Source organism: Kogia breviceps, chromosome 1, assembly GCF_026419965.1.
Source record: "Kogia breviceps isolate mKogBre1 chromosome 1, mKogBre1 haplotype 1, whole genome shotgun sequence".
NCBI classification, from domain to species: domain Eukaryota; kingdom Metazoa; phylum Chordata; class Mammalia; order Artiodactyla; family Physeteridae; genus Kogia; species Kogia breviceps.
In genome coordinates, this window is record NC_081310.1 from 190,144,124 (window position 1) to 190,171,242 (window position 27,119).

The window sequence follows — 27,119 nt, forward strand, 5'->3', positions numbered from 1 at the left end:
GCACTTTTTTAAAAAATAAATTTATTTATTTTACTTATTTATTTCTGGCTGCGTTGGGTCTTCGTTGCTGCACGTGGGCTTTCTCTAGCAGCCGCCAGCGGGGGCTACTCTCCGTTGCGGTGCGCGGGCTTCTCATTGCGATGGCTTCTTTTGTTGCGGAGCAGGGGCTTTAGGCACGCGGGCTTCAGTAGCTGTGGCTCGCGGTCTCAGTAGCTGTGGCTCGCAGGCTCTAGAGCGCAGGCTTACTAGTTGTGGCGCAAGGGCTTAGTTGCTCCATGGCATGTGGGATCTTCCCCGGTCAGGGATCCAACCCGTGTCCCGTGCATTTGGCAGGTGGATTCTTAACCACTGTGCCACCAGGGAAGTCCTGCTGGCACGTTTTATCCCTGTGTCCCCAGCCTAGAGACTGCGCTCCCATCGTGTTAGGTCTCGCATTCGGCGGAGGGTTCAGCTTCTGACCCCTGCTCTGCTCACAGATTCCTGGACAGGGCTTCCCATGACTCCTACTTCTCCAGCACCCAGAGGCACCAAGTGGTGAGACAACTGTCTGGGGAGGGTCCAGCTGGGACCTTACGGGGGCGGAGTTGATGCCAGAATTCTTTCTGGCAGGTGGCAGAGACCCTGGCCCGAACAATCTATGGGAAACAGAAACGTGCAGAGATGGTCATGGCCCGCCTGCTGACCGAGGGAGTCTGCAATGCAGCCTTCCCACTGCGTGAGGTAGAGATGACACAAACCCAGCTTTCTTCCACTGCAGGGGCATCAGGAGAAAATTCTGGGGCTTCCCTGCAGCCCTCCCGCCTTTCCTCTCCCAAGGGCCCCTGTGATCTGCCCGGGTACCAGGTGCCTGGTACAGACCTCAACCCTCGACAAGTGCTCTATTCATACTGGGGTGCTGGCACAAGTACCAGCCCCTACACCACATACAGGAGGACTTTGGGGACAAGGCAGCTATCTACTTTGCCTGGTTGGTGCATCTGGTGTTGGGGGTGAGGGCTGGGAGCTGGGGTTGAGTACAGAGATGGAGGCTCATGAGCATTCTGTTACCTACACGGCCTGGCTGCTGACTGCTGCTCTTGTGGGTACCCTGGTCTTTACCTCTGGCCTAGTTTACCGTGGGCACAAATGTACCAGCGTGAGTGGGAGTGCTGGAGGGTTGAGCTACATGGGCGGGGTCAGCTGGCTGGTTGAGGATAGACCCTCCCAGGAGGGGGTACCCTTTGCTCATAGGGAGGAGATCTGTGCGAGCAGGAGTTCCTTCCTCATGAGCTCACTCTGTGACACTTGTGCCACATGGAATATTTCCGAGATCTGCCCCATGGCCAAGGTGAGCCAGGGAAGAGAGCAAGGGAACGGGTAGGTGTTTGGGACCCAGCACCTTGGGCCTAGCTGCTGGGAAGGCAGTGTGCCCTCTGCAGTGTGCCCTCTCTCCCTCCTTTGCAGCTGGGCTATCTCTTTGACCATCTGGGGACTGTGTTCTTTAGCATCTTCATGTCCTTCTGGGCCATGGCCTTCCTGGAGCACTGGAAGCACAAGAGTACCACCTTGGCCCACCACTGGGACTGCAGTGACTTCCAGGAAGAGGAGGTGATGCCCAGCTCAGCCCTCCAGGCCCAGAACTCTGCTTCCCACAGTTCTCAGAGGCCATAAGGCATGCTGGGAACAGCTCAGACTCTAGAGTCCGACTCTAGAGTCCAGCATCTCAGGATCCAAATCTGGCTCTTCCCTACAATTTTCCTGGGTCACTTTTCCACCCTCCCCTGACATCAGGATGATATAAGGTTTGGTGAAGTTAAATACTAGAGGCATTTATTTTTTTTAATTTTTTTTTTTTTTGCGGTACGCGGGCCTCTCACTGTCGTGGCCTCTCCCGTTGCAGAGCACAGGCTCCGGACACGCAGGCTCAGTGGCCATGGCTCACGGGCCCAGCCGCTCTGCGGCATGTGGGATCTTCCCGGACCGGGGCACGAACCCGTGTTCCCTGCATCGGCAGGCGGATTCTCAACCACTGCGCCACCAGGGAAGGCCTACTAGAGGCATTTAGAGGCTCAAAGAGAAACTCTTCCTGAAACAGGAAAGAAGGAGAGAAGCATTCCACTCACCTACCCATCTAGCCGTCCACCTGTCCATCCAAACATCTGATCATTGATCCTGAGTCTGTTTGCTTTTCTCCATCTCCACTGCCACCCTCACTTTCCCCACTCCCTAGCCCCAGTCCAAATCACAATTCTCTCTTACCTGAACCACCGCAGTAGCCTCCCAATATATCTCTCTGCCCTTATGTTTGCCCCCATTCAAACCATTCCCAGCTGCCAGGGCAATCTTTTGAAGATACAAATCACATCCTGAATTATCCTACTCAAAGCGTTCTAGTAGGTTCTCATATGCACTTGGAAAACTATCCAAGCCCCTCACAGCAGCCCACAACCCTGTGTGAGCTGGCTTCTGCCTAGTTCTCCTCCAGTAGTTCCACTGGCTCCTTGCTGTTTCTTGAATAGGACAGGGTTATTTCCACACCAGAGCCTTGGCACTGGCTGTTCTCTGCTAGAATCTTCTTCTTCCAGACTTTATATGGCCTACTTTTTGTCATTCATATCTTGACTTAAAGTCCTTTTAAAGAGGACTTTCTTGGGAATTCCCTGATGGCCAGTGGTTAGGACTCTGCACTCTCACTGCCAAGGGCCTGGGTTCAATCCCTGACCCCACAAGCTATGAGGGAGTGGCCCCCAAAAATAAATAAATAAAAATAAAGAGGGCTTCCTTGATCACCCAGTCTAAAGACGCTCCCTATCACTGTTTTAATCTCATCACAGCATTTATCACTACATTTTCTTGTTTATTGTTTTTTGTCTGTCCTCTGCCACTAGAAGGTGAGCTCCAGAGACCTTGTGTGTGATGTTGCTATCTCCCTAGGGCCCGGAACAGTCCCTAGCATATAGAAAGTGCTCATTAAACATTTGATGGGTGAATCTATGAATCACAAATCTATCTCTCCATCTATCCATCTGTCCAAATATCCATAATGTAATCCATCCAACAGTTAGGGTTGACAAGAAGATAGAAACCAGACTAGTTATTTCAACAGAGAGGTTCTAATATAAGGTATTGATTGGTTAAACAGGTTCTGGAGGACTGAAAAAGCAGGAAGGAAAAACTGAAGTCACGAAGTCATTGTGAATGGCACCTCTTAGAGCAGTGAATTATACAAGTCATGTGACTCAAAAGAGTGGCCCTGCCTCTGCACCCAGTCTCCTCCCCAACCCCTGCAATGCTTCCCCTTCATTTTCCCATTACTTAGCACCTGTTTATCTTTTAGGTCCCAGCTAAAATGTCATTTCCTCTGAGTGACCATCCCTGAAGACCAGTTTTCCTTCAAAGGAGTTATTCACAAGTACATATTTGTGTTCATTTATCTAATGTCCGTCTCCCCAACTGTAGACTGTAGACTCTGTTAGGACTTAGATTTTGTCCACTTTGTTCATCATGTCATATCCAGTATCTACTTCAGAGCGTATGTGGTCAGTTAATAGTTATTGAATAACTAATACATTATCTACTCATCCACTCATCCATCCATCTACCCATCCATCCTCATGTCCATCCGTCCAACCACACCCTCATGTCCTCTTCCACCTAGCTATCCATCCATCCATACATCCATCTACCCATCTACCCACACATTTGTGCACTCACTTATAGAGATTTGCCTGTCTAGTTTGCCCACCCACCTGTCCACCTGCTGCCACCCGTCCTTCAGACTATCCAGCCCTCTCCCACATGTGCATCCATTTGTTGTTTACTTCTCTGTCTACTCACCCACCCATCCATCCATCCACCCACCCACAGGCTCTTAGCCAGGACCTAGGGGAAAAAGGCCCTGCAGAAACAAAAATGTATCAGACCTCATTCCTGCATTTCCAGAGCTCCCTGTGCAAAGAGGAAAAAGCAGGAGGCTTCCCCCACCCCAGGGTCATGACACCCAGACCCTTGGGCCCTGGGATGCACATTTCTGATGCCCCCTCTGATAGGAGTGCCCACATCCAGAGTTTGTTGCCCTGGCCCCACAGATGGCCCAGAACCCAGTGACAGGCCTGAAGGAGCCCTACTTCCCACCCTGCGCCCATCTTCCCCGCCTACTCACCAGCTCTGCAGCCATCCTCATCATGGTGAGGGGGCGTTGGCCCCTTGCTCTGGAAGGACTGTGCCCTCCAGGGTGGGCTGGTGCCCTGGTGGACCTGCCTTCCAGCTCTGACAGCTCTTCCTGCTGGCCCCCAGCTCTGTGTGGCGATGATTTTCCTGGTGTCTGTCGTCACTTACTGCGGCATCATCAGCATTGCAATGTTCCACACGGCCACCTCTGTGCTCATGACCCAAGTGAGTGCCCCTTGGAGCAATGGAGGGTGGGACCACTGTTCCAGACCCCGGGCACAATGGGGGCATCCTCAAGTTCCTTCTGCCTCTCCACGTGGCGGGGCTCAAGGTGATGGCCATCACTCTGCCTAGGCTGGTAACGTTGCCAGCATCAGCAGCACTGTGCCCTACCTGGTACTGATCCTCCTCCTGGGCCAGGTGTATACCTCACTGGCTGAGCAGCTCACCAGGTGGGATGAGTAAAGTCAGGGGATCGCAGGGGTGTCCTGGCATCACTTGGGAACTGTGAGCCCTGAGGCAGGGCTCCCTGCATCTCAGAGCCCGCAGCTCCCACCTTGGTGTCCCCAGCCTGCTCAGCCATCCTCAGATGAAGGTGGCCAGGGGGGCATGGTTGGCCTTAGGGGAAGGTGGACTGGGGACAGAAGCATATGAGCTGACCCAATGGGCTGGGCCTGCCCCCTTACACTCAGTAAAACTCTGACCAGCTCTGCCTTTTGCCCAGAGATGCACAGAGCCCAGACCCTCCATGAAGATGCCTTCACTTTTAAAGTCTTCATCTTCCAGTTTGCAATTTCTACTCCTCTCCTTTCTTTTTTTGTTTTTTTTTGGCCATGCCACACAGCGTGCGGGATCTTCCCCAACCAGGGATACAACCCATGCCCCCTGCACTGGGAGTGCAGAGTCTTAACCACTGGACTGCCAGGGAAGTCCATCTACTCCTCTCCCTTCTTTGTGGCATTCTTCAAAGGCAGGTGAGGACTCCCCACCCCCACCCCCACCCCCACCAAGGCTGTCGACTCTCAAATGATTTGCCAGCAGAGTGGCAGCATCCTTGAGCCTCTAGATTTGTCTCTACCAAGGTCTTGACCTTGAAGTTGGACCTTGATTTCCCTGGACTTCAAGTTTTTTTTTTTTTTTTTTTTTTTTTGCGGTATGCGGGCCTCTCACTGTTGTGGCCTCTCCCGTTGCGGAGCACAGGCTCCGGACGCGCAGGCCTAGCGGCCATGGCTCACGGGCTTAGTTGCTCCGCGGCATGTGGGATCTTCCCGGACCAGGGCACGAACCCGTGTCTCCTGCATCGGCAGGCGGATTCTCAACCACTGCGCCACCAGGGAAGCCCCTGGACTTCAAGTTTTTAAAAAAATATTTATTTATTTATTTAGGTTGTGCTGGGTCTTAGTTGCGGCAGGCAGGCTCCTTAGTTGTGGCTCTTGGGCTCTTTAGTTGTAGCATGCAAACTCTTAGTTGTGGCATGCATGTGGGATCTAGTTCCCTGACGAGGGATCAAACCTGGGCCCTCTGCACTGGGAGCATGGAGTCTTAACTGCTGCCCCACCAAGGAAATCCCTGGGCTTCAGTTTTCTCAACTGTAACATACCAGTGCATCATTGGGTAAATGTGAAACTCTAACACCTGCATTCATTCATTCACTCAACCTCCCATTGCTGACGTTTGGCTTCATCACCATCTTTGTGGTAGCCTTTCCACCGAGCTGTCTGGACTGGATGCTGGGGACAGAAATGAACCAGAGCTGGGTCTTCCCTCTAGGAGCTTCCAGTTTTTAACAAGGATGGGTCAGGAGTCCTCAGGGGTTAGACTCCCAGGAGATGGTGTTAACTGTGTAATTGCCATCGTCATTTGACAGGAATGGGAGGGAGAATCACCAAAAGAACCACCCCTCCCCCCACCAGCAGCATGACTCCGTCTTCCTGGGCCAGAAATACCCAACTCACTTCTCATGGGTTGAGCAGTAGATATGAGCCATGGTCCCGACAGGCCTTGGGAACATAGCCTAGTTGGGGGCAGTGGGACAAGGCCTCCCAGCAGCCCCATCACCAGAGTTATCTCTCAGCAGGTGGGCGGGGAGAGAGGTCAGCCTCAGCATGGAGTCTAGCTGTGGCCTGGCTCCAGAAGGGGAGGGCACATTGCCAACAGGTGCGGTGGGCCTACAGGTTTGTGGGATACCCTGGTGAGCATGGCAGGCTGCTTGGCATGTGGAGCGAGGACGTGAGTATTCTTAGAGAGCCAGCTCTTGAGGGACTGTGGGGGACATCACACCCTCAGGTCTGGTAGGGCAGGATCTGCCTCTGGGGCCTCCAAGGAGTAGGGGGCCAGCCCCTAAGCCCTGAGTAAGGTGCTGTGTGTCTGCCAATCACAGTGAGCCTGGAGGCTGCCTTCTCGAGCTTGCTCAACAGCTCTTCATCATCACAGTGGGCAAACAGCTGGTCAGCAACGTGCAGGAGTTCGTTGTGCTGTGAGTGCAGGGGACGATCTGGGGGTTGGGCCTAGTCAGGCTGGGTCAGGGGACCTTTATGAGAGCAGAGCAGAAACCGCCCCCCCATGGGGGTCAGGACCCCGGAACATAAGTCCTAGTTCTGACTCCTGTAAACTCTGGCTTTGCTTCTCTCTAAGCCTCAGTTTGCTCACCTGTACAATGGGGACAATAATACCTCTCCAAGAGAGTTGAGTGGATTAAATGATATGCTGAACAGGAAAGAGGAGGGCTTTCTATTAGCATTTTAGATCGGGGGAAGGGCTTTCAGAGACAGAGAATGGCCATGTAGGAAGCACAGAGATTAAGAGCCCTCGACTCTGGAGTCTAACAAACAGGACCTGAGCTCTGGTTGCACCATTTACAACTTGGGGAGCCTTGGGCCAGGTCTCTGAGACTCCATTTCCTCATCTGTAAAGTGTGAATAATCGTGGTGCCTATCTTTAAGGGAGTGGGAGGATAGAAATGGCGTTGTCTGGTCCCAGGAAGCTGAAGACCTGGAGGCAGAAGAGACACCTGGCCGGGCTGCAGGACACCCAGATCAGGCAGGAGCAGCGGCGCTGGGAGGAGGATTATGAGCTCATTGAGTTCAAGGGCCAGTTTGATGAATACTTGGGGATGGGTGAGCAGTGGCCCAGCAGGGTTTCTGGGGGCCTGGCCCAGCAGCGGAGGTGACCCCAGGCCTGACACTCTCCAACTCCAGCGCTGCAGTCTAGGTTCATCACCGTCTTCGTGGCAGCCTTCCCACCGGCACCCCTGTCTGCTCTGCTCAACAACTGGGTGGAGATCCAACCAGACACCCAGAAGTTCTTTGGGAGTACTGGCGGCTGGTGGCTGAGCGGACCTGGCTGCTCCCGCTTGAAGCCATTGCCTACCTTTCTGTCATCGTGAATGTGAGGAGAGGGGGATAAGGAGGGAAATACAGGGTCAGAGGGGGAAATGAAGATCAGAGACTGGGAGGAGGCTCGGGAATAGGGAAATGGGGGCTGAGGCTGGAAATCAGGGTGAGAGATTGAGAAATAGGGGCAGAAGGCTAGGATCCTCGGGCACAGGCTCCTGCCTGCGGGAGTGGGGCTGGACCTGGGCGGGGATGAGTTAGGAGACTGGGCCCTGAAAGGCGGGACGACCTTCCTGTGAAGCCCCCTTGCAGGCTTTCCTCATCGCCCTCACCTCAGACTTCCTGCCACGTCTCCTGTACCAGTAAGAACACCACAGCCAGCTGCGCGGCTACGTCAACTTCATGCTGGCGCCCGCACCCCCTGCTTACCTTGCCTAGGGCAACCACACGCCCTGCAGGTGGGAGAACCACCGGCCGGGGCTGAGCGCGGTGGGGCGGGGCCTGCTTGGGAGGGGCGGGGCCCTGAGTCTGCGGACCCGCTGGGCCTGGCTGGGGGCGGGTTGCTGAATCTGGAGGCGGGGCAGTGAGCTTGTGGGAGGGGTGGGAGCGGGGCCTAACTGGGAGGGCAGGAAGCTGAGTCAAGGGGGCGGGCTAGAGGGCAGAGCTGGCTGAGGGTACTGCTAACCTGGCAGGGCCAGGCTCTAGGGTGGGGAGGGTGGGAGTGCCGGTCGCGGAGTCGAGAACCTCGCGGAACCCCGCACCCTCCTCAACCCAGGTACAAGGGCTTTCGCGACGCTCAGAGGAATCGCACCCTCTTCTACTGGAGCTGCTTGCTGGCTGTGCGTCTGGGCTTCATCATCGCCTTCGAGGTAGGCTCAGCCATCTGTGCGTCGGACAGACCCGGGTCCAAGTTCAGGCTGTGCGGCTGACTGGCTGTAAACGGGGTATATTACAGAATAGGACCTACTTCATAGGGTCGCTATGAAGATTCAGTGGCAAATACTTGCACAGCACAGTGGGTGCTCAGTGAATTAATGTCACGACTACTACTATTATTATCTCTTGGCAACAGCCCTGGAGCTCCTTCCAGCTTTGCTCAAGATCCTTTCTCTAGGTCTGATTCGAACAGGGTCCCTAGTGTTAGGGGGTTCCAATTATACCTCTGTGTCTTTGGGCAAATGACAACCTCTTTATGCTTCGGTTTCTTTACAGGTAAAACAGGGGAAGTAATTTACTCACCTCCTAGAGTTGTTGTGAGGATTAACTGAATGAATACCCGGAAACCCTCAGAATAGTGCCTTGCACTTAGTAAACGCTCGGCAGATTAAGATTGCTAAAGCAGTCATTCTCTTTGGCCCCTCCTTCTCCCCAGCACGTGGTGTTCTTCCTGGGCCTCATCGCCTGGCTCGTGCCGACGTGCCAGCCGCCCTGGCTACCAAGATAAAGCCCGAGTGCTACCTGGCCAAGCCGGCGCTGGAGGACAACAGGGAGGCGCTACTTGCGGTTAGCGCTGCCCACGAACCCTGGCCCCACCCCCTCTGGCCACGCCCCTCTGCCTGCCCCCAGGCCTATGCTCAGCTTTCTTGCCCCGCCCTCTTGTTTGGCCTTGCCCAGGGGGAGGATTGGCCGCTTGCCCTCAAATGTTCGCCAGGCCTCCCTCTTCATCCAGCTCCGCGCACGCCACGCCCCTTCTTTTACACTGTTTCCACCACTGTCGCTTCTGCTCTGGAGGGCCCTCCTGCTCAGCCTGACCTAGCCTTGCTTTCCGTCCACTGCAGCAAGGGCGCTGTCCCCAGAGCCCAGGACGCAGGGTCGAGTGAGGAGAGACTGCCCTTCCACGACCCTAGTTCCCCCAGGATCCTCCCTCCTTTGGGGTCCAATGCTTCCAGCTAGGGGTCTGGGCAGTACCTTGGCCAGCGGCCCCAAGGTCGGCCCTGGAGTTCGGATGAGAGGGCTAGGGTTCTCTGAAGACCCCTAGTCCTGCATTGCCTCCCTCTTCATGTTTCCAGTATCCTGCTCTATGTGCAACGCTGACAATAAACCTCTCTGCGCTCCAGCGTGCCACCTCTCCATGGACACCTGGTCCCCAACCACTCTGTGCAGTGTCTCCTCATTATGTGACTGTGCTCTGGGGGGCGAAGTGGATATGAAGGAGTGAAGGGACCTGAACTCTCTGAACTGAATGGTCAGCAGTTGGTAAGGGAGAGCTCATTAGGGTCTGGGCGTGGACCTCCTGCCCTGTATGCTCATCAAGGTCTGTAGTATGTCAATAATAATAAAAGTGTTTATAGTTAGGTCAGCTGAGACACCTCCCAATGGACTTTCACACACGTTTCACCAGATCCTCCCCAAAGCCTGGTGAGGCAGTACTGGGCAGTAGTTAAGGGCACAGATTGGTGGTGGAGTCACAGACCTGGGTCTGAATATTAGTTCTGACTTTTATTTGCTGTGTGACCTTGGGTAAGTTCAATTTCATCATTTGTAAGATAGGGACTTCATAGAACTGATGAGAGATTTAAATGGGATAATGTACTTAACATGTACAAGTCTCATGTCCTCATCTGGTAAGTAGGAGCAGTAAAAGTATCTGTCTTGTAGGGTTGTGGTGGATATTAAATGATTATTTATGTGAAGTGCTCAGACCAGTGCCTGGCACACAGTGAGTGTACAATAAGAGTTATTAGCAACGTGAGTATTAGTATTTGTATACATCTTCATATTAAGTGTCTGGCAATTACCAATTGCTCAAATAAATGGCATGCGAAGGGGATTCCCTGTGGTCCATTAGGACTCGGGCACTTTCACAGCCAGGGCGGGGGGTTCAATCACTGGTTGGGGAACTAAGATTCCACAAGCCTCACTGGTGGCCAAAAAAAAAAAAAAAAAAAAAAAAAGGCATGCGAAGATTGCATACCACTGGGATATTTGAATTTTTTTTAACATCTTTATTAGAGTATAATTGCTTTACAATGGTGTGTTAGTTTCTGCTGTATCACAAAGTGAATCATCTATATGTATCCATATATTACCCTATCCCCTCCCTCTTGCGTCTCCCTCCCACCCTCCCTATCCCACCCCTCTAGGTGGTCACAAAGCACAGAGCTGATCTCCCTGTGCTATGTGGCTGCTTCCCACTAGATATTTTAAATTTGGTAGTGTATATATGTCCATGCCACTCTCACTTAGTCCCAGCTTACCCTTCCCCCTCCCCATGTCCTCAAGTCCATTCTCTACATCTGCGTCTTTATTCCTGACCTGCCCCTAGGTTTTTCAGAACCTCTTTTGTTTTTTTTTTTTTTTTTAGATTCCATATATATGTGTTAGCATACGGTATTTATTTTTCTCTTTCTGACTTACTTCACTCTGTATGACAGACTCTAAGTCCATCCACCTCACTACAAATAACTCAATTTTGTTTCTTTTTATGGCTGAGTAATATTCCATTGTATATATGGGCCACATTTTCTTTATCCATTTGGGACACTGAACTGGTTTTTTGAGGGCTCATTCAGTGTGGACTAGAGTCTGGGAAGCCTGGTGGAGGAGGCTGTTGGAGATGGTGAGGGTGGGTCATTACAGGGAGCAGGCGAGGATAGATCATTCACGAGGAGCTGTGATGCTGGAAGGATCGCCAGGATGGTGCCAGGTGTGTCACATAACTGGCTTTCACGATTTCCGTCTCCCAACCATAGAGATGAGTGATCCCTTTATAGATGCTGTAGCAGGCTCAGAGAGGATCAACACACTGCAGAGTTCTCAGGATCCCTGAGGAGACCAAGGCTTGGGAGTTTCTCTGCAAAACTCCCAGGATGCTCCCCAGCCCCAAGAAGCCCCCTGAGCACACCTCACATTTGGGAAGCTCCAGAAGAGGGGTGACCTGTCTGTCCCCTGGGAGGAAAAACAGTGCCTCCCCCATCTTTAGGATGTCGGTCTGGGGTCCTTCAGAGCCTCTCCTGGGCATAGGACTCCCATTGTTCCAGCCCCCCTCTTGTACCTCAGACTGGCCAAACCGGTTCTGGGAAAGGGGGGCGGGGAGCAGGCACGTTGAGACAGCCGCCTGCCCGCCCGAGAGAGGTTCCCTCCGCCCTTGCCTCCCCTTCTCCCTGCCCCACACAATACCCGAGAGCTTGCATTGCCTGGCTCAGGGGCCATGCTGACATCGCCCCCTGAGGACCCGGCTGCAACCCCAGAGCTCCCAGGGTGTCCTGGAGCCCTGGACCGTGCTGGAGGCTGGACGGAGCTCCCTGGCTGAGGTAGGGCCCCACCTGGCTGCCAGCAACCCCATCCTCCTCCCGCCAGTCTTCCCAAGTGAGTCCTTTGTGCAGACTGCCTGGCCTCTGATCCTGGCTCCCACACACTTAAGGCCTCTTGGGGCTCCACAGCCTGCTTGGCCCGGATTCCCTTTCCAGTCATGACCTCCCACTTGGCCTTGTCCCTTAAGGAGAAGAGGGGCCCTGGCAGGGCCCTACTCCTCGGGCAGCAGGGCAGGGGGCACCCGGGAGGGGGAAGGAAAATTCTGGGCACAGGAGGTCAGAGATGCTTTCTCCGGACCATAGTAGTGTCCAGGGACCTTCCCTGCCAGCCTTGCCAAGTGGGCCCACTGTCCATGTGATTAGCAGTGCCCACTGGATGGGACCCTTTCTGGCCCTGCCCATCCTTCTCAGCCTGCAGAGATACTCATGATGACCAAAGTTTCCTAGATGGTGTGGCTGCGAGGGGCCCTAGGGGCTGCTCTACAGATAGGCACACTCAGGCCCAGGCCCAGGCTATGATTTGCCTAAGGCCAGTGTCAACGCAGGGCCTTGAACGTTGGCAGGGGTTTTTCCCTGTGGGTTCCAGAATAACCCTTGCCTAGTGGGCACTAGAGTATCCTGTGACAATGTCTTGGACAGGTAATGTCCCTCTGTTACCTGGGGCCGGTCTCTTCCTGAGGTTTTTTTTCTTTTTTCTTTTTTTTCTAGCAGAGATAAGCTGTAAACACTATGAACATAGTTCTGCCCCTCTTTGGTCCCCAGCATTGAGGCTGAGTGGACCACATCCATGGAAGGCCACAGGGCTGGCATCCTGGCTACATGGGTCATTCTCATTGTCCCTTGGCCTGGATGGAGGTGGAGGCTGACCCACTCCTGACTTCCGCCCTAGGGACCTGCCTCCAGCCTTGTGTCCCCTGAGGAAGCCTTACATGCCCCCTCCATTTACCCTGCCTTCTCCTCTGAGGCTTTAATAGGGGGTGCTCCTTGGAATTCCCTGGCGATCCAGTGGTTAGGACTCTGTGCTTCCACGGCAGGGGGCACAGGTTCGATCCCTGGTCAGGGAACTAAGATCTCGCATGCTGCGTGTCATGGCCAAAAAAAGAAATTTTTTTTTTAAATTGGGGGTGCTCCTGCCCCAAGGGTTCCATGTTTTGCTCATTTATCCCTGCAACTGACAAGGGCAGGGGGTTCCTCCCTGCCCTCTAGGGGCTTCCAGAACCCAAGTGGAGAGAATCTCCCAGAATACAAGGGAGCAGAGTGTGTATTCTTGCACATGTGCACCCACAGAAGCAAGTGGGACTTCTGTGTTAAGGACTTCTGATTCCAGCAGAGAAAGAGACCTGTCTGGTGGGCAGTGGTCCCGTGTCTCCTGCCACATGCTCCTACAAAACAGCGTGTGTCTCACCCTCACTGCCTCAGTTTCCCTAACTCTGTGATGGCTGAAGCCATCTCTCTGACTAGAGAAAGACTAATAACACGGAGAAGAATGACTAGCAACTGCAAGGCTCCCACTATGTGATAGGTGCTTGATATGCATTATCCTTTTTTTTTTTTTTTTGCTGCGCCGGGAGGCATGCAGGATCTTAGTTCCCTGACCAGGGATTGAACCTGTGCCCCCCTGCATTGGGAGAGAGGAGTCTTAACCATTGGACTGACAGGGAAGTCCCCCTGCATTATTCTTAATTCTCCTATTAGCGTTTTTTTTTTTGCGGTACGCGGGCCTCTCACTGTTGTGGCCTCTCCCATTGCGGAGCACAGGCTCCGGACGCGCAGGCTCAGCGGCCATGGCTCACGGGCCCAGCCGCTCCGCGGCACGTGGGATCCTCCCGGACCGGGGCACGAACCCGCGCCCCATGCATCGGCAGGCGGACTCTCAACCACTGCGCCACCAGGGAAGCCCCTCCTATTAGCGTTTTGAAGCATGACTGTCCCATTTACCAGATAAGGAGAGACTTGCTCCCTGGGGGGAGGGTCCGGAGGAGTACCTGTTCCTCAGGAGCAGCCACGCTACCTGTACTCCAGGCAGGGGAGGAGAAAGCAGGGGGAAGCAGGTTGAGGGACTGCAGAGAGTGGGACCCAGTCACAGATCCAGCTGTCCTCCACTGGGTCCTCCCCTCTTTCCCTCTCTCCCAGGGTCACTGACACTGTCACTGTTTCTCTCACGCCGAGGCTTTCTCCCTATCTCTGTGGACTGGGTCCTTGGGTACTTCAGCCAGAACAGTTCACTCTCACTTCCTCCAGGATGCCCTCCTGGAATGACCGGGTTGAGCGGAGCCCAGCGCCCTAATATGACGGTTCCTCTGGGTTGGCTCCTGCCGACCTGCATTGTAACTGTTTTCATTTTTGGCTTCCCCGTGAGACTGGCAGTCCTGCGGGGCATGAAACATTCGCCCATCTGTCTCCCCGAGTTTTGCCGGGCTTCACATCTGTCTCTAAATATCTGGTCTGTCTGAAATTTTCAGTGTCTCTGTCTCTGTGTCTCCATCTCTGGGTCCCTGAATGTCTCAGCGTCTGTGGTTTTCTGGTTTTGAGTGCTTTGGGGTCTTGGCTTCTGGGTTGCTGTCTAAAGGGTCTCAGTTTTCCAGGTCTCAGTCCCTCGGTCTCGCAGTCTCTGTCTCCTGGGTCTCCTGGCCCTGCGAGGCTGGGCACTGCCCCTTTGGCCTGAAGGGGCCTCTGGGGGGTCCTCGCTGCCCAGCCTGCCCGAAGCGAGGCCAGGCTAGGGTAGGCCCCCGCCCAGCCCGCTGCCTGTTCCCTCCCTCCCTACCCGCTTGCCTTACCACAGGGTTTGATGAATCAAACTCTTTGTCTGGGTGGGATCTCCCCCAGCCAGCTGGGCAGAGAGAGGGCTTCCCCTGCCGGAGCAGCCGAACAACATCAGCAGTGGGCCTTGGCTGGAGAGGTGAGGGGCTGCGGGAGGGCAGCCAGCAAAGGGCCACGGGGCAAGGGCTGGGGGGCTCAGACCCCTTGATCAGTAGACCTGTCCTGAGGCTCCGGCAGCCTCCCTCGGGACGACGTCCTGCCCAGAGAGGACCCATTCAGCCTGGCCCGATCCTGGGGCTGGGGGCTGGGGTAGGGAAGACCCCCTCCCTCACCCCAAGCTGAGGAGCTGGGGCACTTCCCTGCCCGTCTCTTGGGAGGGCCCAGTCTGACCTGCCTGGTGGCCCGCCTGCCAGTGTGTGACCCTCCCAGCCAGCTTGGCATGGGTGTGGGCACCACTCAGCGCTAAAGGCTACAACTCTGGGCACGGGAGGGGAGGTTGGGTAACACCAAAGCAAGGATTTCTGGGCCTGTGTGTTTGTATCTGCCTCATGGTGTGTGAGTGTGAATGGAACAGGAGTGTGAGAAAACGAGTGGATATGTAAATATCTTATGGGTCATCATGTGTTTGTGAAGGTCTGAGTGAATAGATGTACTTGTATAAAAAAGTGTGTGTGAATGTGTGAGCCTGCGAATTAGAAATGTCTGAGTACATCTGTGAAAGTATGTATGTCAGTGTGTATACTTGGAAGCAAATGTGTGTGGATGTGCATGGAACAGACATGGGTTTGTGTGACAATGTGTGTATCTGTATGTCTGATTGCATGTCAGTGAGAGTTAGGAAATGTGCAAGGTGCTTAAAAGCACAGACGCAGAAGCTAGACTGCCTGGGTTTGAATCCTGGCTCCATTATTTACCAGATAACAACTTCTATGCCTCACTTTCGTCACCTATAAAAAGGGGCTAATAAGAGCATCAACTCGGGGTTGTTGTGAGGATTAAATGAAATAAGATGTGTAAAGTACTTGGCCTGTCATTCAGTAAGTGCCAAGTAAGCATTAGCTACTACTATATAATAAGGTGTGTGTGTGCTTGTACAGATGTGTGTACACAAGGCTTTGTCCAGGTCTCCAGGACGTGGTGCTTACTGGCCAGCCCTGCTGCCCTGTGTCTCGCTCTGATGCCTTCTCCCTTGCAGGCCCAGGCGGGTGGCAGAGCAAAGGAGGAATGGACTGTGGGCCCCCTCCCACCCTCCAGTCCCATCTGGCTGGGCCACCTGGCACTGCCCACCGCCCAGTAGCTGTGTGCCAGCAGGAGAGTCTGTCCTTTGCGGAGTTGCCCACCCTGCAGCCCCCAAGCCCTGTGTGTCTGGATCTCTTCCCCGTTGCTCCAGAGGAGCTGCAGGCACCTGGCAGCCGCTGGTCTCTGGGGACCCCTGCTCCTCTCCAAGGGCTGCTATGGCCCCCATCCCCAGGAGGCCCAGACAACGAGATCTCTACCAGTGGGGGAATGCGGCCCAGCAGGGCTGGCAGCTGGCCACACTGTCCTAGTGCCCAGTCCCCAGCTCTGGAGGGACCCTGGAGTCCCCAGCACCTACAGCCACAGCGCCGGGCCAGCCACGGCTCGGAGAAGAAGTCCGCCTGTGAGTCAGTCAGGGTGAGGGGGGTGGTGGCCTGGTGGGGAGGATGGGGAAGAGAGGTTGGGTGGCTCTTTTAGGACCCGTACGCCCCCAAATTCCCCAGATAGGTGGGACAAGTGATAGATTTTAGTGATAAGGGAACTGGGGCTCAGGGAGGCAAGTGACTTGTCTGAGGCTACACAGTGAGTGGCTGGCCTGGCCTCCCTGGTCCTTTGCCCACCCTTTGCTGACTGCAGTCAGGCACTTTGCTTCCTCTCTGCCCCTCTTGTTGATCCCATTACTCTGGGGAAAGAACCTGGCAAAAACATTGGCCTTTCTCATAGGCACGTCCCCCTGATGCTCAGGGCCACAGAGCGGTGGCAGGGAGGAGAGGAGAGACCCCAGTGGGTGCCAGCCTATGCTCTCTCACCGCCCCCCCCCCCCCTGCAGGGCGCAAGATGCGGGTATACCAGCAAGAAGAGGCCCTTGGCAGCCCTGAGGCCCATGCTGTCTTCCTGGAGCCAAGCCAGGCGACAGAACAGGCCCTGAGCACAGCGGAGCCTAGGCCGCTGGAGCTGCCTGGGCCCACCCGAGTGGGCCTCGAGGGGCCTGAGCGGAGGCGCTTCTCAGCCTCTGAGCTGATGACCCGATTGCACTCTTCCCTGCGCCTGGGACGGAATTCGGCAGCCAGGGCACTGACCCCAGGGTCAGGCCCTGGAGCTGCCCGGGAAGGTACAGCCTCCTCCCCTGGGCCCTAAGAACAGCCCAAGAGCCAGACGCAGGGTGGGGCACAGCTCACGCTCACTGGATACCTGAGACTGGGGCCTGGTCAACTGGAGTGTGGCGGTGCCCTGGTGCCCAGCACCACTCTTGGGGCCACCCTCCCTCAGCTCTTACCCCCTCCAGGGAAAGCGTCTGGAAGAGAGTCGCGCAGTGTAGAGATGCGGGTGGACGCTATGGCGATGCCGGCTCTTCTTGACCTGAGTGGGGGCCATGGCAACTGGCCCGAGCCCAGGTACCACCTCCCACTGCGGCCTTGGGTCCGAGGCGGGGTACGGGTGAAGAAGTGCCCTGACACTCCCTTTCCTAGGCTAGATGCGGAGGAAGAGCCGGCTCCGGGTTCCAGGAGCGCCAGCGAGCGGCGCCAGTCACGGTTCCTCCTTAACTGTACGTGGGAGGGGGTCACCGAGGAAGGGTCTGGGGGCTTTGGTGTACTGGGAAACTGGGGTTTGGAGAGTTGAGAGGTAGGGCTCCTGTGACAGGGAGAGAATGGAACTCTCAGTATCCAGCACAGGGGCTAGCACGCAGTTGGTGCTCAAGTAGTGTTTGTGGAATGAATGAGTGAATTAATGAATTCACTGAGTCCCGCTATCCGAACCGTCGGAAAGGCTGGTTAAGTGAGGCGGGCCCTCGGGGGAGCCTGGGAAGAGCCGGGCAGGGCTGGCGGGCGCCCCACGGCCCTCCCCCGCCCCTCTCCCCGCCCAGCGGTCCTCTACCAGGAATATAGCGACGTGGCCAGCGCCCGCGAACTGCGGCGGCAGCAGCGCGAGGAGGAGGGCCCGGGGGACGAGGCCGAGGGCGCGGAGGAGGGGCCCGGGCCGCCGCGCGCCAATCTCTCCCCGAGCAGTTCCTTCCGGGCGCAGCGCTCGGCGCGAGGCTCCACCTTCTCGCTGTGGCAAGACATCCCCGACGTGCGCGGCAGCGGCGTCCTGGCTACGCTGAGCCTGCGCGACTGTAAACTGCAGGAGGTGGGCGCCGGGACCCGGCGGGAGGGGCCGGCGGGGCTGCCAGCCGTGGGAGGCGGTCCTGGGGCCCAAAGAGGCCGGGGCAACATAAGGGGCGGGGTCAGGAGTAGGTGGTCCGCGGACTCTGCGGCGACCCTGGCCGCAGGGGTACCCGGCCAGCGGGACTACAAACTGCAGTAGGTGGGCATGGGATCCAGCGGGGAAAGAGGGGCCACAAAAGAGGGGCTGTCAATGGGGAAGATGGGTCTAGAACACGACAAGGTGAGGCTGGATGCAGGCGAGGACGCAGGAGCCCTGGAACCAAAGACGAGTGGGGAAGCTCGATGGAGGGGCGGTGTCAACGAGGCAAGGCCTAGGATAGGGCAGGGCCAGAGAAGGACGGAATCAGGCTGGGCCTTATGACAGAGATCACTGAAAGCGGGGACTGGGAGGAGGGGAGCCATGCAGAGCGCAACAACCAAGGTGCGCGCAGAACCAAGCGAGAAGAAGAGCAGGGGCGGGGTCGGAGGGTGGGCGGGGCTAGTGGGAGGGCGCACCTGGGAGGGGCAGGGCCATCAGAAGACTAGGGCCTGGCTGGATGGGCGGAGCTAGGGGCTCAAACCAGGGCCTTAGTAGGGTTTGGACAATCGCAAGAAGCTGGAGGCGTGTCTCCGAACCCCATCTAGCGCCAGATCCTGGGTGAGGCTAGAGAAGGGGAGGCGACACAGGAGTGCAGCTACGTCTAAGGAGGTGGTGTCCAGGGCTTGGGGTGTGCGTGGTGGGCGAAGCGATCGCATTCAGCGTGGGCTGGTTCCGCCTTTCCAACCCTGCGTCCGCCCTCACTCAGGCCAAATTTGAGCTGATTACGTCCGAGGCCTCATACATCCACAGCCTGTCGGTGGCTGTGGGCCACTTCTTAGGCTCGGCCGAGCTGAGTGAGTGTCTGGGGGTGCAGGACAAGCAGTGGCTGTTCTCCAAACTGCCCGAGGTCAAGAGCACCAGCGAGAGGTGAGGGAGTGGTCTGGCCTCGCCGGGAGTCAGGGACCCAGCCTGGGCTCCCGTATCTGGGGTCTCATCCTGGTGCTGGCCCTGACCCCCCTCTGACCTTTCAGGTTCCTACAGGACCTGGAGCAGCGGTTGGAGGCCGATGTCCTGCGCTTCAGCGTGTGCGATATTGTGTTGCACCACTGTCCGGGCTTCCGCCGCGTCTACCTGCCCTATGTCACCAACCAGGCCTATCAGGAGCGCACCTACCAGCGCCTGCTGTAGGGCTGGGGGCTCTGAAAAGGGAGGTGGGGGAGGATAGGGGAGTCTCAGGCAGCAGTAGGTGCAGAGGACTGGGTGAGGAAGGGTGACCCGGGAGGGGAGTGGTACATGAAAAGGGCTCTGTGGCCAGGAGAAGGCTAGACCTGAGAACGCACCTCAAGGACAAATGGGGTGGCTGGAGTCGTGGATCCAGAAATTCAGGGTCACCTGTGATCGCAGACCCTCCCCTCTCCCCATTTTCCAGCCTGGAGAACCCCAAGTTCCCCAGCATCCTGGCTCGCCTGGAGGAGTCTCCCGTGTGCCAGCGTCTGCCCCTCACCTCCTTCCTCATCCTGCCGTTTCAGAGGATCACCCGCCTCAAGATGCTGGTGGAGGTACCTAGAGGGCACCAGGCTGGGTGGGGGAGATGCTGCTGTGCCCTCCACAGCCCCTTCTGGGCACCCACGGCTGGGCAGGGTCACTGGGAGAGGTCACAGCCTGCTTCATTGCGCTGACTCCACCCTCCAGAACATCCTGAAGCGGACAGCACAGGGTTCAGAAGACGAAGATATGGCCACCAAGGCGTTCAATGCACTCAAGGAGGTGAGCTCGGGAGGGCAGGGGATGTCTGGCTTCCAAGGGCCTCCCTGGAATCCCTATGTGCCTCTAAAGGAGCCCCAGCCTTCAGAGTCTCTGGTCCTCAGGTGGGAGCCTGAGGCTGGGCTCTGGGAGCCGGGGTAGGGGGCGCTGCAGGTGACCCACCTCTGGTCTCCCCAGCTGGTGCAAGAGTGCAATGCCAGTGTGCAGTCCATGAAGAGGACAGAGGAGCTCATCCACCTGAGCAAGAAGATCCACTTTGAGGGCAAGGTGCATGACCTCAGCTGATAGTTTGGGGCACGCGAAGGGGCAGCCCTGTCTCCTCCTTCCCTGGGGGCTGCAAGCCAGTTCATCACTGTCCAGCCCTCCCATCCCCTGCCCTGTGCTCTCTGCCCTGCTGCCCCCGGCCTGACCTGGGCTCCCCCTTGCCTCCTGTATCCTCCCAGATCTTCCCGCTGATCTCCCAGGCCCGCTGGCTGGTTCGGCACGGGGAGCTGGTGGAGCTGGCCCCACTGCCCGCAGCACCCCCTGCCAAGCTGAAGCTGTCCAGCAAGGCGGTCTACCTGCACCTCTTCAATGACTGCCTGCTGCTCTCCCGGAGGAAGGAGTGAGTCGGGGCGGGGGTGGGTGTAGATGAGAGTGGAGCTCTCTTCTTCCCCACCAATGGGCTCACGATCAGTCCATCTGACAGGCTGTGCTGCCAGGGCACCCTGAGCCTTGGAGGTTCCCCTAGGAAAGGCAGAGCTAGGGCAAGTCCATCTTCTGGACCTGAGAATCAAGGGCTGAACTGTGTGCCAAGAACTTCGAAGCTGCTCTGAGCTTAAGCTAATTGGAGCAGAGATTAAAAGCACAACCCTAGAGTCCCAATCTCCCCTGAGTCGTAATGATAATAATCAACATTTACTGAGCGTGTATTATGTTCCAGGCATGCCATGTGGATTGTTTCCTTTAATCCTCTAATCATCTTCCTGAGAAGTAGTCTCCCTTGTTTTTCTCAAGATCATGGAGCTAGTAAGTGTAGGAGCCAGGAGGAGGCCAGGTCTGTCTGATGCCAGATTCCAGGCTCTTAACTATTGTACTATCCTGTCTTCCATATGTAAACTAGAAGGGAGATTCAATGTGATAATAATATGTGAAGAGTTTAGCAGAGTGCCTGGTACATAATGAACATTCACTCAGTATTAGCCTTGATTATTATAAGTTTGGGATGAGGGAGAGACTTCTGGAATGAAGTAAGGCTTAAGGCTGGATGGGACATCTTATGCCGTGAAAGGAGTTCATTGCTAATTTACTCATTCATTCAATGAAGCATCACTGAATCCCTGTTCTGTACTGGGCCCTCCAAAGTGTGTAGGAACTCTCAGACCAGTGAAAATATATCCTGATAACCACCTGTTCAGGGTTTTGATGGAAGGCGGTAGTACACTGTAGTATCCCCTGGTGTGGGGTGAGAATCAGTAAAGTTTCACAGAGGAAGGAACATCTGAGTTGGGTTTTGAAGGATAAGTAGGAGTTTTTCGGGTAGAGGAATTTGGGGGGATATAGCCAAGTCACAGAACGGTATAAGAGCAGAGTATGTTTGGGAGACGATGAAGCCTAGTATGGCTGCATTTATAGAGGGGAAGGGCAGCAGAAGGAAGTTGGGATGTTGAAAGCCATGGCAGAGAGGCTAGACTTTCCGAAGGCAGTAGGGAACATGGGGAGTTAAGCAGAGGAGTGATATTTACTCCTGGCCAATTTGGAGAATGGGCTGGAAGGGCAGAGACCAGAAGCTCTTGTAACTGCCCAGATGAGAGTAGATGCTCCAGAAGTGGTAATGGGCTTGGGGATAACTGGATTCTGGGGACAGTAAGGAGATAGACAGATAGGACACAGCTGCCGGTTGGGTGTCGGGGGAGAGGGAGGAAAGAGGTGAGAATGAGGACTGAGTCTCCTTTTGGGCAACTTGGTGGCATCTTTCACTGGAATGGGGAACAGTGAAGGGACCTGGTTTGGGGTAGGAGATACTGGTTTTGTTTAGATGGGTTGAGATGAAGGAATTTATGGAACATCCTTGACCCACCCACCCACCCATCCTTCCCACAAGGGTTTATCAGACCCAAACAGTGGGCCTGGCAGTGTGGGCGCTGGGATACAGCGGCAAATGAGACAAAGTCCAGCTTCTCTACCGGTTAGAGAGTCAGACACGAAACAGTCCATAGATCTCATCAGGGGAGCTGCCCAGTTGGTTCTTGGGAACAGAGCCTCCAGGAAGAGGTTCAGAGAGAAGTGGAAAGTGTGCCTGGGGGCCAGGGGCTGGTCTCCATCACCTTCCACCTCTGTCAGTGAGCCAGCGCCAATGGAGCCCCCATTCCTTTTAGGGACTTTGCTGGCTGCCAGGGAAACGGTGCCCTGTGCAGCCAAGTTTCTTTGAGGAGGGTCCTAGAGGGACAGGTGACCCCTTCTCCTCTCTTCCAATCAGAACTCGCCTCGTCCTGAGGGTGGGGGCCAGGCTGACCTCACCTCCTCTGGTCCTGCAGGCTGGGGAAGTTCGCCGTCTTTGTCCACGCCAAGATGGCTGAGCTGCAGGTGAAGGACCTGAGCCTGAAGCTCCAGGGCATCCCTGGCCATGTGTTCCTCCTTCAACTCCTCCATGGGCAACACACGAAGCACCAGTTCCTACTGAGGGCCCGGACAGAGTGAGTGGGCTTGGGTATGGGGGGAGAGGACCCCCGGCAGGCACAAGGCCTTTATCTCTGGCTTCCGGATGGTGGCGTAAGGCTGGACGTGGGCAGAGCTGGCATCCAGGGTGTCCTGCACCTGTTCTGTTCTTATGCTCAGAGCTGGGTGGGGCACCGGCTTGGGAACAGGGCCGTGGGTGGGCCCTGGGGTAGAGAAGACCTGATTCTGGGTCCCAGGTCTGGACATCGTACCCAGTTCTCCCAGCTCCGGTTTCACCACCCCGTCCCTGGGAGACTGCACTTGGCGTGTTGTGACAACTCGGCCTCCCCTTTCCCTAGAAGTGAGAAGCAGCGATGGATCTCAGCCATGTGCCCCTCTACCCCCCAGGAGGACAAGGAGGTCATCAGCGAGGGGGAAGGTAACAGCCTGCCCCCTACCCCCACCACTAGAGCCACATTCCCTGGGCTGGGTACCTCATTGCTCTCCCCTTTCCTCCAACCCTGGGTGTCCTGTTGCCAGCGGGGCTAGTGCGGAGAGAGATCAGCTGGCCTGGGGCAGGCAGGGGCAGCTCTGTGAAAGCTTGAAGGATGCGTAGGCTTGACACAGGACAGACCAACCTCCACGTGCACAGGTAGCACCCTGGAGGTGACATAGCCTTTCACATCCTCCCATTTCGTCCCCATTTTACAAATTAGAAAACAGATTCACAAAGGTAAAGTGACTTGTCCAAGTTTGGCTAGTAAGTGGCAGAGCTGGGACTGGAAGCCAGGTCTGTCTCCAGCTTTGTATCAACTGCAAAGAGGACGGAAACCAGAGAGGCTGGGACATGGGGGTGGGGGTGGTAGCACGAGGGATCTGCTCTGCTGATCCAGAGGCTTCTCTGGGTGTGAAATGAGGCTGGTAAGCTAGGGTGCAGCCCAATCAGAGGGCATCTTGGTATAGTGGGTGCCAGGAAGCTTTGGAAGGTTTCTGAGAGAGGGTGTTAAGGCTAAGCTAATGGAGGGGAAGGTAGGGAACTCATTTCCACCCAGTACCTTCCATGGGCCAGGGTGCTAGGGGCTTTGTATATGCCTTTGTTTTATTTAATCCTCATGACGATCTTATTAGTCATTAGTCAAAAATCCTATTCATTTTTCCCTTTTGAGAAAACCGAGGCCCAGTAATGTTAGGTAACCTGCAAGGTCATACAGCCAATAAGCTGGTCTGGCCCCAAGGCCTGTGGTTTTTCCCGATACTCCCAGCCCACCTAGTGTGGTAGAAGGGGCTGAGGGCCTGGACTGGAGCTGATTCTCTGACTTGAGCTAGAGGTCCTGTTTGGCTTGGGGGGTAAACTTCCCACTCCCAAGAGGTGGTCAGGGAAGGCCCCTGAAGGATGGGGAGGGGCAGCCGTGAAAAGATCTGGGGTAAATCATTCCTGGAAGGGGGCACAGCCAGTGCAAAGGCCCTGAAGGAGGAGGGAGCCTAGAGTGTTTGAGGAACAGCAGGGTGACAAGTGCGGCTGAGCGCCAGGAGCGAAGGAGAGGGGGGAAGATGAGGGAGGGGAGGAGGGTAGCAAGGGGGGGGGCCACACCCGACTGTGTAGGGCTTTGTAGGCTGTGGGGAGGACTTCGGATTTTATTCTAAGAGGAGCGGGAAGCCCTGGAGGATTATAAATGGGGGAGTGATGTGGCTTGAATCTCAGTTGAGAAGGAGGGACTGGAGGGAACACCAGAGTAGCATGAGGGGGCATACAAAGGGACCATTACCGTTTTGGGGGGGCTTTCTGGGGGCAGTTAGACCAGGAAGTCAGGAACAAAGTATTGAATTGAGCTGGGAAGATGAGAGCCCAGGCACAGAAGCAGTATTGAAGCCGGGAGAGACTGGATTCACCTAGAACTTGTGTTTAGGGTCAGAGAAAAGAGTGGCCAGGGTGGACAGAGGAAAAACGGCAGCAGAGGCTACCCTCCCACCCCTTATTTGCTCCTGCTGCCTCCCCCTGCCCCATCCTACCCTGGGGACTCCCTCACTCTCCCTTGGGCTCTCAGACCGCCCCCAGGTTCAGTGTGTCAGGACATACAAGGCACTGCAGCCAGACGAGCTGACCTTGGAGAAGACTGACATCCTGGCAGTGAGGACCCGGACTAGTGATGGTGAGAGGGGCCTCCTGGGAAGGCCGCCCTGATGGGGCTTCGGTGGGCAGAAAGTAGCTAGATAGCTGAGACTGAGAGTAACTGATGAGGGAGAGTGGGAAATACCTTCTCAGAGGATGTCAGGAAAAACAGGTCAGAAGCTCGTCTACAAGTCTGCTAGAGGCATGCTCCTTCCTGGATCTGGGGGATGCTGAGATGATGTCCCCTCGGCCCCAGGGCTGCAGATGAGGCTCGTATCAGGGCCTAGGTGTTTCCTCGCAGCCCTAGCCCAGGGGTTCCTTTGATGCCACTGATGCAACTCCTGGCCTATGTGCCCTTAGGCTGGCTGGAGGGGGTCCGCCTGGCAGATGGTGAGAAAGGGTGGGTGCCCCAGGCCTACGTGGAAGAGATCAGCAGCCTCAGTGCCCGCCTCCGAAACCTCCGGGAAAATAAGCGGATCACAAGTGCCACCAGCAAACTGGGGGAGCCCCCCGTGTGATGGGAAGCCATGGCCTGGGACACCTGCTCCACGCCCGGCTCCTGGACAGGTCTGGAGAGGGCCTGCAGGGTCTCCGTGCCCCAAGATGCTGTCACTGGGACTTCTGCTCCGAGACCTGGCATTGAAAGTACAGGCTGGACACAGGAGGGGGTCTCCCCTGTCCTCATGCTCCTCAGTGTCCACAATTCAGGGACGAGGGTAGTTTCTTCCTCTGGCTTGTGACCTCTGATATCTGGCAAGGACTGGGGCCCTCTCCCTTTCCTGCCCTCAACACTGCTGACTCTTGGTCCCTCTGGCAGGGACCTGGCTGGCAATGGCTCTGGTGCTAACGGGTGCTGGGACCTGTACGTGTATATATATCTGGAGTCTTCTGGCCTGAGCCCGTGTGGGTCCTGGTTGCTGTGACCTGTCTGTAAATAAAGTCCCATCATGCCTTGGCTTGGAGTCTGTGAGCCTTTCGGTGCTGCCTCCACCCCAGCCCTCTTTCCCCAGCTAAAGATCAGGAGGGTCTCTGGCTACCTCCCACTTCTGTAGAGTTCACCTCCTAACCAGAGGAGGGTGAGAGAGGGGCTGTATATCAATTAGACTGCTTTTGGCCGCAATTAACAAAATATCAGATTCAAATAGTCTTAAATATTAAAGAGAATATATTCGTTCTTGGATTTTTTTTTTCTTACAGCTTCTTTAACAAATTATCACAAACTAGATGACTTAAAACAACAGAAATTTATTCTATCGCAATTCTGACCAGAAGTCTGAAATCAGTATCATTGAGCCAAAATCCAGGTGTCGGCAGGGCTGTGCCCTGTCTTGTAGAGATGTGCTCTAGGGGAGAATTTTTCCTGGCCTCTTCCAGCTTCTGGCGGCTGCCAGCATTCTATGGCTTGTGGCTGCATCACTCAACTCTCTGCCTCCGTGGTCACATTGCATCTTTGTGTGTCTGTCTAATCTCCCTCTGCCTCTCTCCTGTAAGAATACATGTGGTTGGGGCATCCCTGGTGGCACAGTGGTTAAGCATCCACTTACCAACGCAGGGGGCGTGGGTTCGAACCCTGGTCTGGGAAGATCCCACATGCAGCTAAGCCCGTGCGCCACAACTACTGAGCCTGCACTCTAGAGCCCACGAGTCACAACTGCTGAAGCCCATGAGCCTAGAGCCCATGCTCGGCAGCAAGAGAAGCCACTGCTGCAATGAGAAGCCTGGTCGCTGCAAGGAAGAGTAGCCCCTGCTTGCCGCAACTGGAGAAAACCCGTGCTCAGCGGCAAAGACCCAAGCAGCCAAAGATAAAATAAATTAATTTTTTTTAAAAAAAGAATACATGTGGTTGCATTTGAGGCACACCCAGATAATCTCCCCATCCTATAATCCTTAATTTAAATCCCATCTGCAAAGAACCCCCCTCCCCTATAAGATAACATTCACAGGTTCCAGGGATTAGAATGTGGATATCTTTTGTGGGGGGGGCATTTCTCAGCCAACTGAGAAGTGTAGTGGCAGGATGGGCTTCAGGCAAGGCTTGATCCAGTGGCTCATTGATGTCACTGACAACCCAGCTTTTTCCATTTCTCTACTCTCTTGTCCCTATAATTGGCTTCATCCTAAGGCTTCCAGGGGCTTCTTCATTGACATCCAAAATGGAAGAAGAGAATTGTCTTTGTCCTAGCATTCTCTGTCAAAGTCCTGGGATGTTTTAGACCTGCTTGGGTCACATTGCTACCTCTGGGCTGATCACAGTGGTCAAGGGATGGTGTGTGCTAATCGACCTAGCTTAAGTCATGCGCTTTATATCTGGAACCAGGTTATATTCTCTGGAACCCCATGGATCCCCAAGTGGAATCTGATGGCTGCTGCAGAGGAGGAATAGGTGCTAGGGAGGCCAATATTCACTGAAACCCAAGTCATCCAAGAGAGTGGAAGGACCTGGGAATAATGAACTTGGAGATGTGTACACACCTGAGGGGATAGGAGCATCCTTCATCTCTCAAGAGGAGGTCATGGGGCAAAGGAAACAAATGAGTTAGGGTGGTCTGAGAGGGCAAACGTGGGCAGATGGGAAGAAGCTCAGACCCATGAAGAAGGCTTTGGGAATGAATTTCTAACATGAGATGGTGCAGGGAAGATGAAATGTATGGGCTAAGGGGACAGACATATTTGAATTTGAATGCTAGTTCATAC

The 27,119-nt window shown here is 55.3% G+C and overlaps 2 protein-coding genes across 4 annotated transcripts; both read left to right on the top strand.

The window, feature by feature from the left end:
- Window positions 1–1,318: 1,318 nt before the first annotated feature.
- On the top strand, window positions 1,319–12,652 carry LOC131740992 (anoctamin-7-like). Its single transcript, XM_067026273.1, is given in 15 exon segments — window positions 1,319–1,327; window positions 1,444–1,587; window positions 4,029–4,166; window positions 4,276–4,374; window positions 4,504–4,610; window positions 6,530–6,625; window positions 7,129–7,265; window positions 7,347–7,463; window positions 7,466–7,536; window positions 7,794–7,895; window positions 7,940–8,064; window positions 8,257–8,366; window positions 8,854–8,984; window positions 11,672–11,789; window positions 12,624–12,652. Coding segments are annotated over 15 exon segments (1,533 nt in total).
- ARHGEF19 (Rho guanine nucleotide exchange factor 19) lies at window positions 8,268–25,380 on the top strand. Of its 3 annotated transcripts, none has more exons than XM_059066558.2 (17): window positions 8,268–8,350; window positions 8,854–8,984; window positions 15,690–16,133; window positions 16,560–16,841; window positions 17,016–17,124; window positions 17,200–17,276; window positions 17,595–17,857; window positions 18,681–18,841; window positions 18,946–19,098; window positions 19,344–19,473; window positions 19,607–19,681; window positions 19,856–19,945; window positions 20,122–20,282; window positions 22,195–22,353; window positions 22,675–22,754; window positions 24,361–24,465; window positions 24,786–25,380. In XM_059066558.2, the coding sequence occupies exons 3-17, from the start codon at window positions 15,719–15,721 to the stop codon at window positions 24,941–24,943; spliced, it is 2,418 nt and encodes an 805-aa protein (XP_058922541.1). In that variant the 5' UTR covers window positions 8,268–8,350; window positions 8,854–8,984; window positions 15,690–15,718; the 3' UTR covers window positions 24,944–25,380. The 3 variants fall into 3 exon arrangements, with proteins under 3 accessions (XP_058922541.1, XP_066872644.1, XP_066872647.1); XM_067016543.1 differs by having other exon boundaries at window positions 22,678–22,754; XM_067016546.1 differs by lacking the exon at window positions 24,361–24,465.
- The last annotated feature ends 1,739 nt before the right edge of the window (window positions 25,381–27,119 follow it).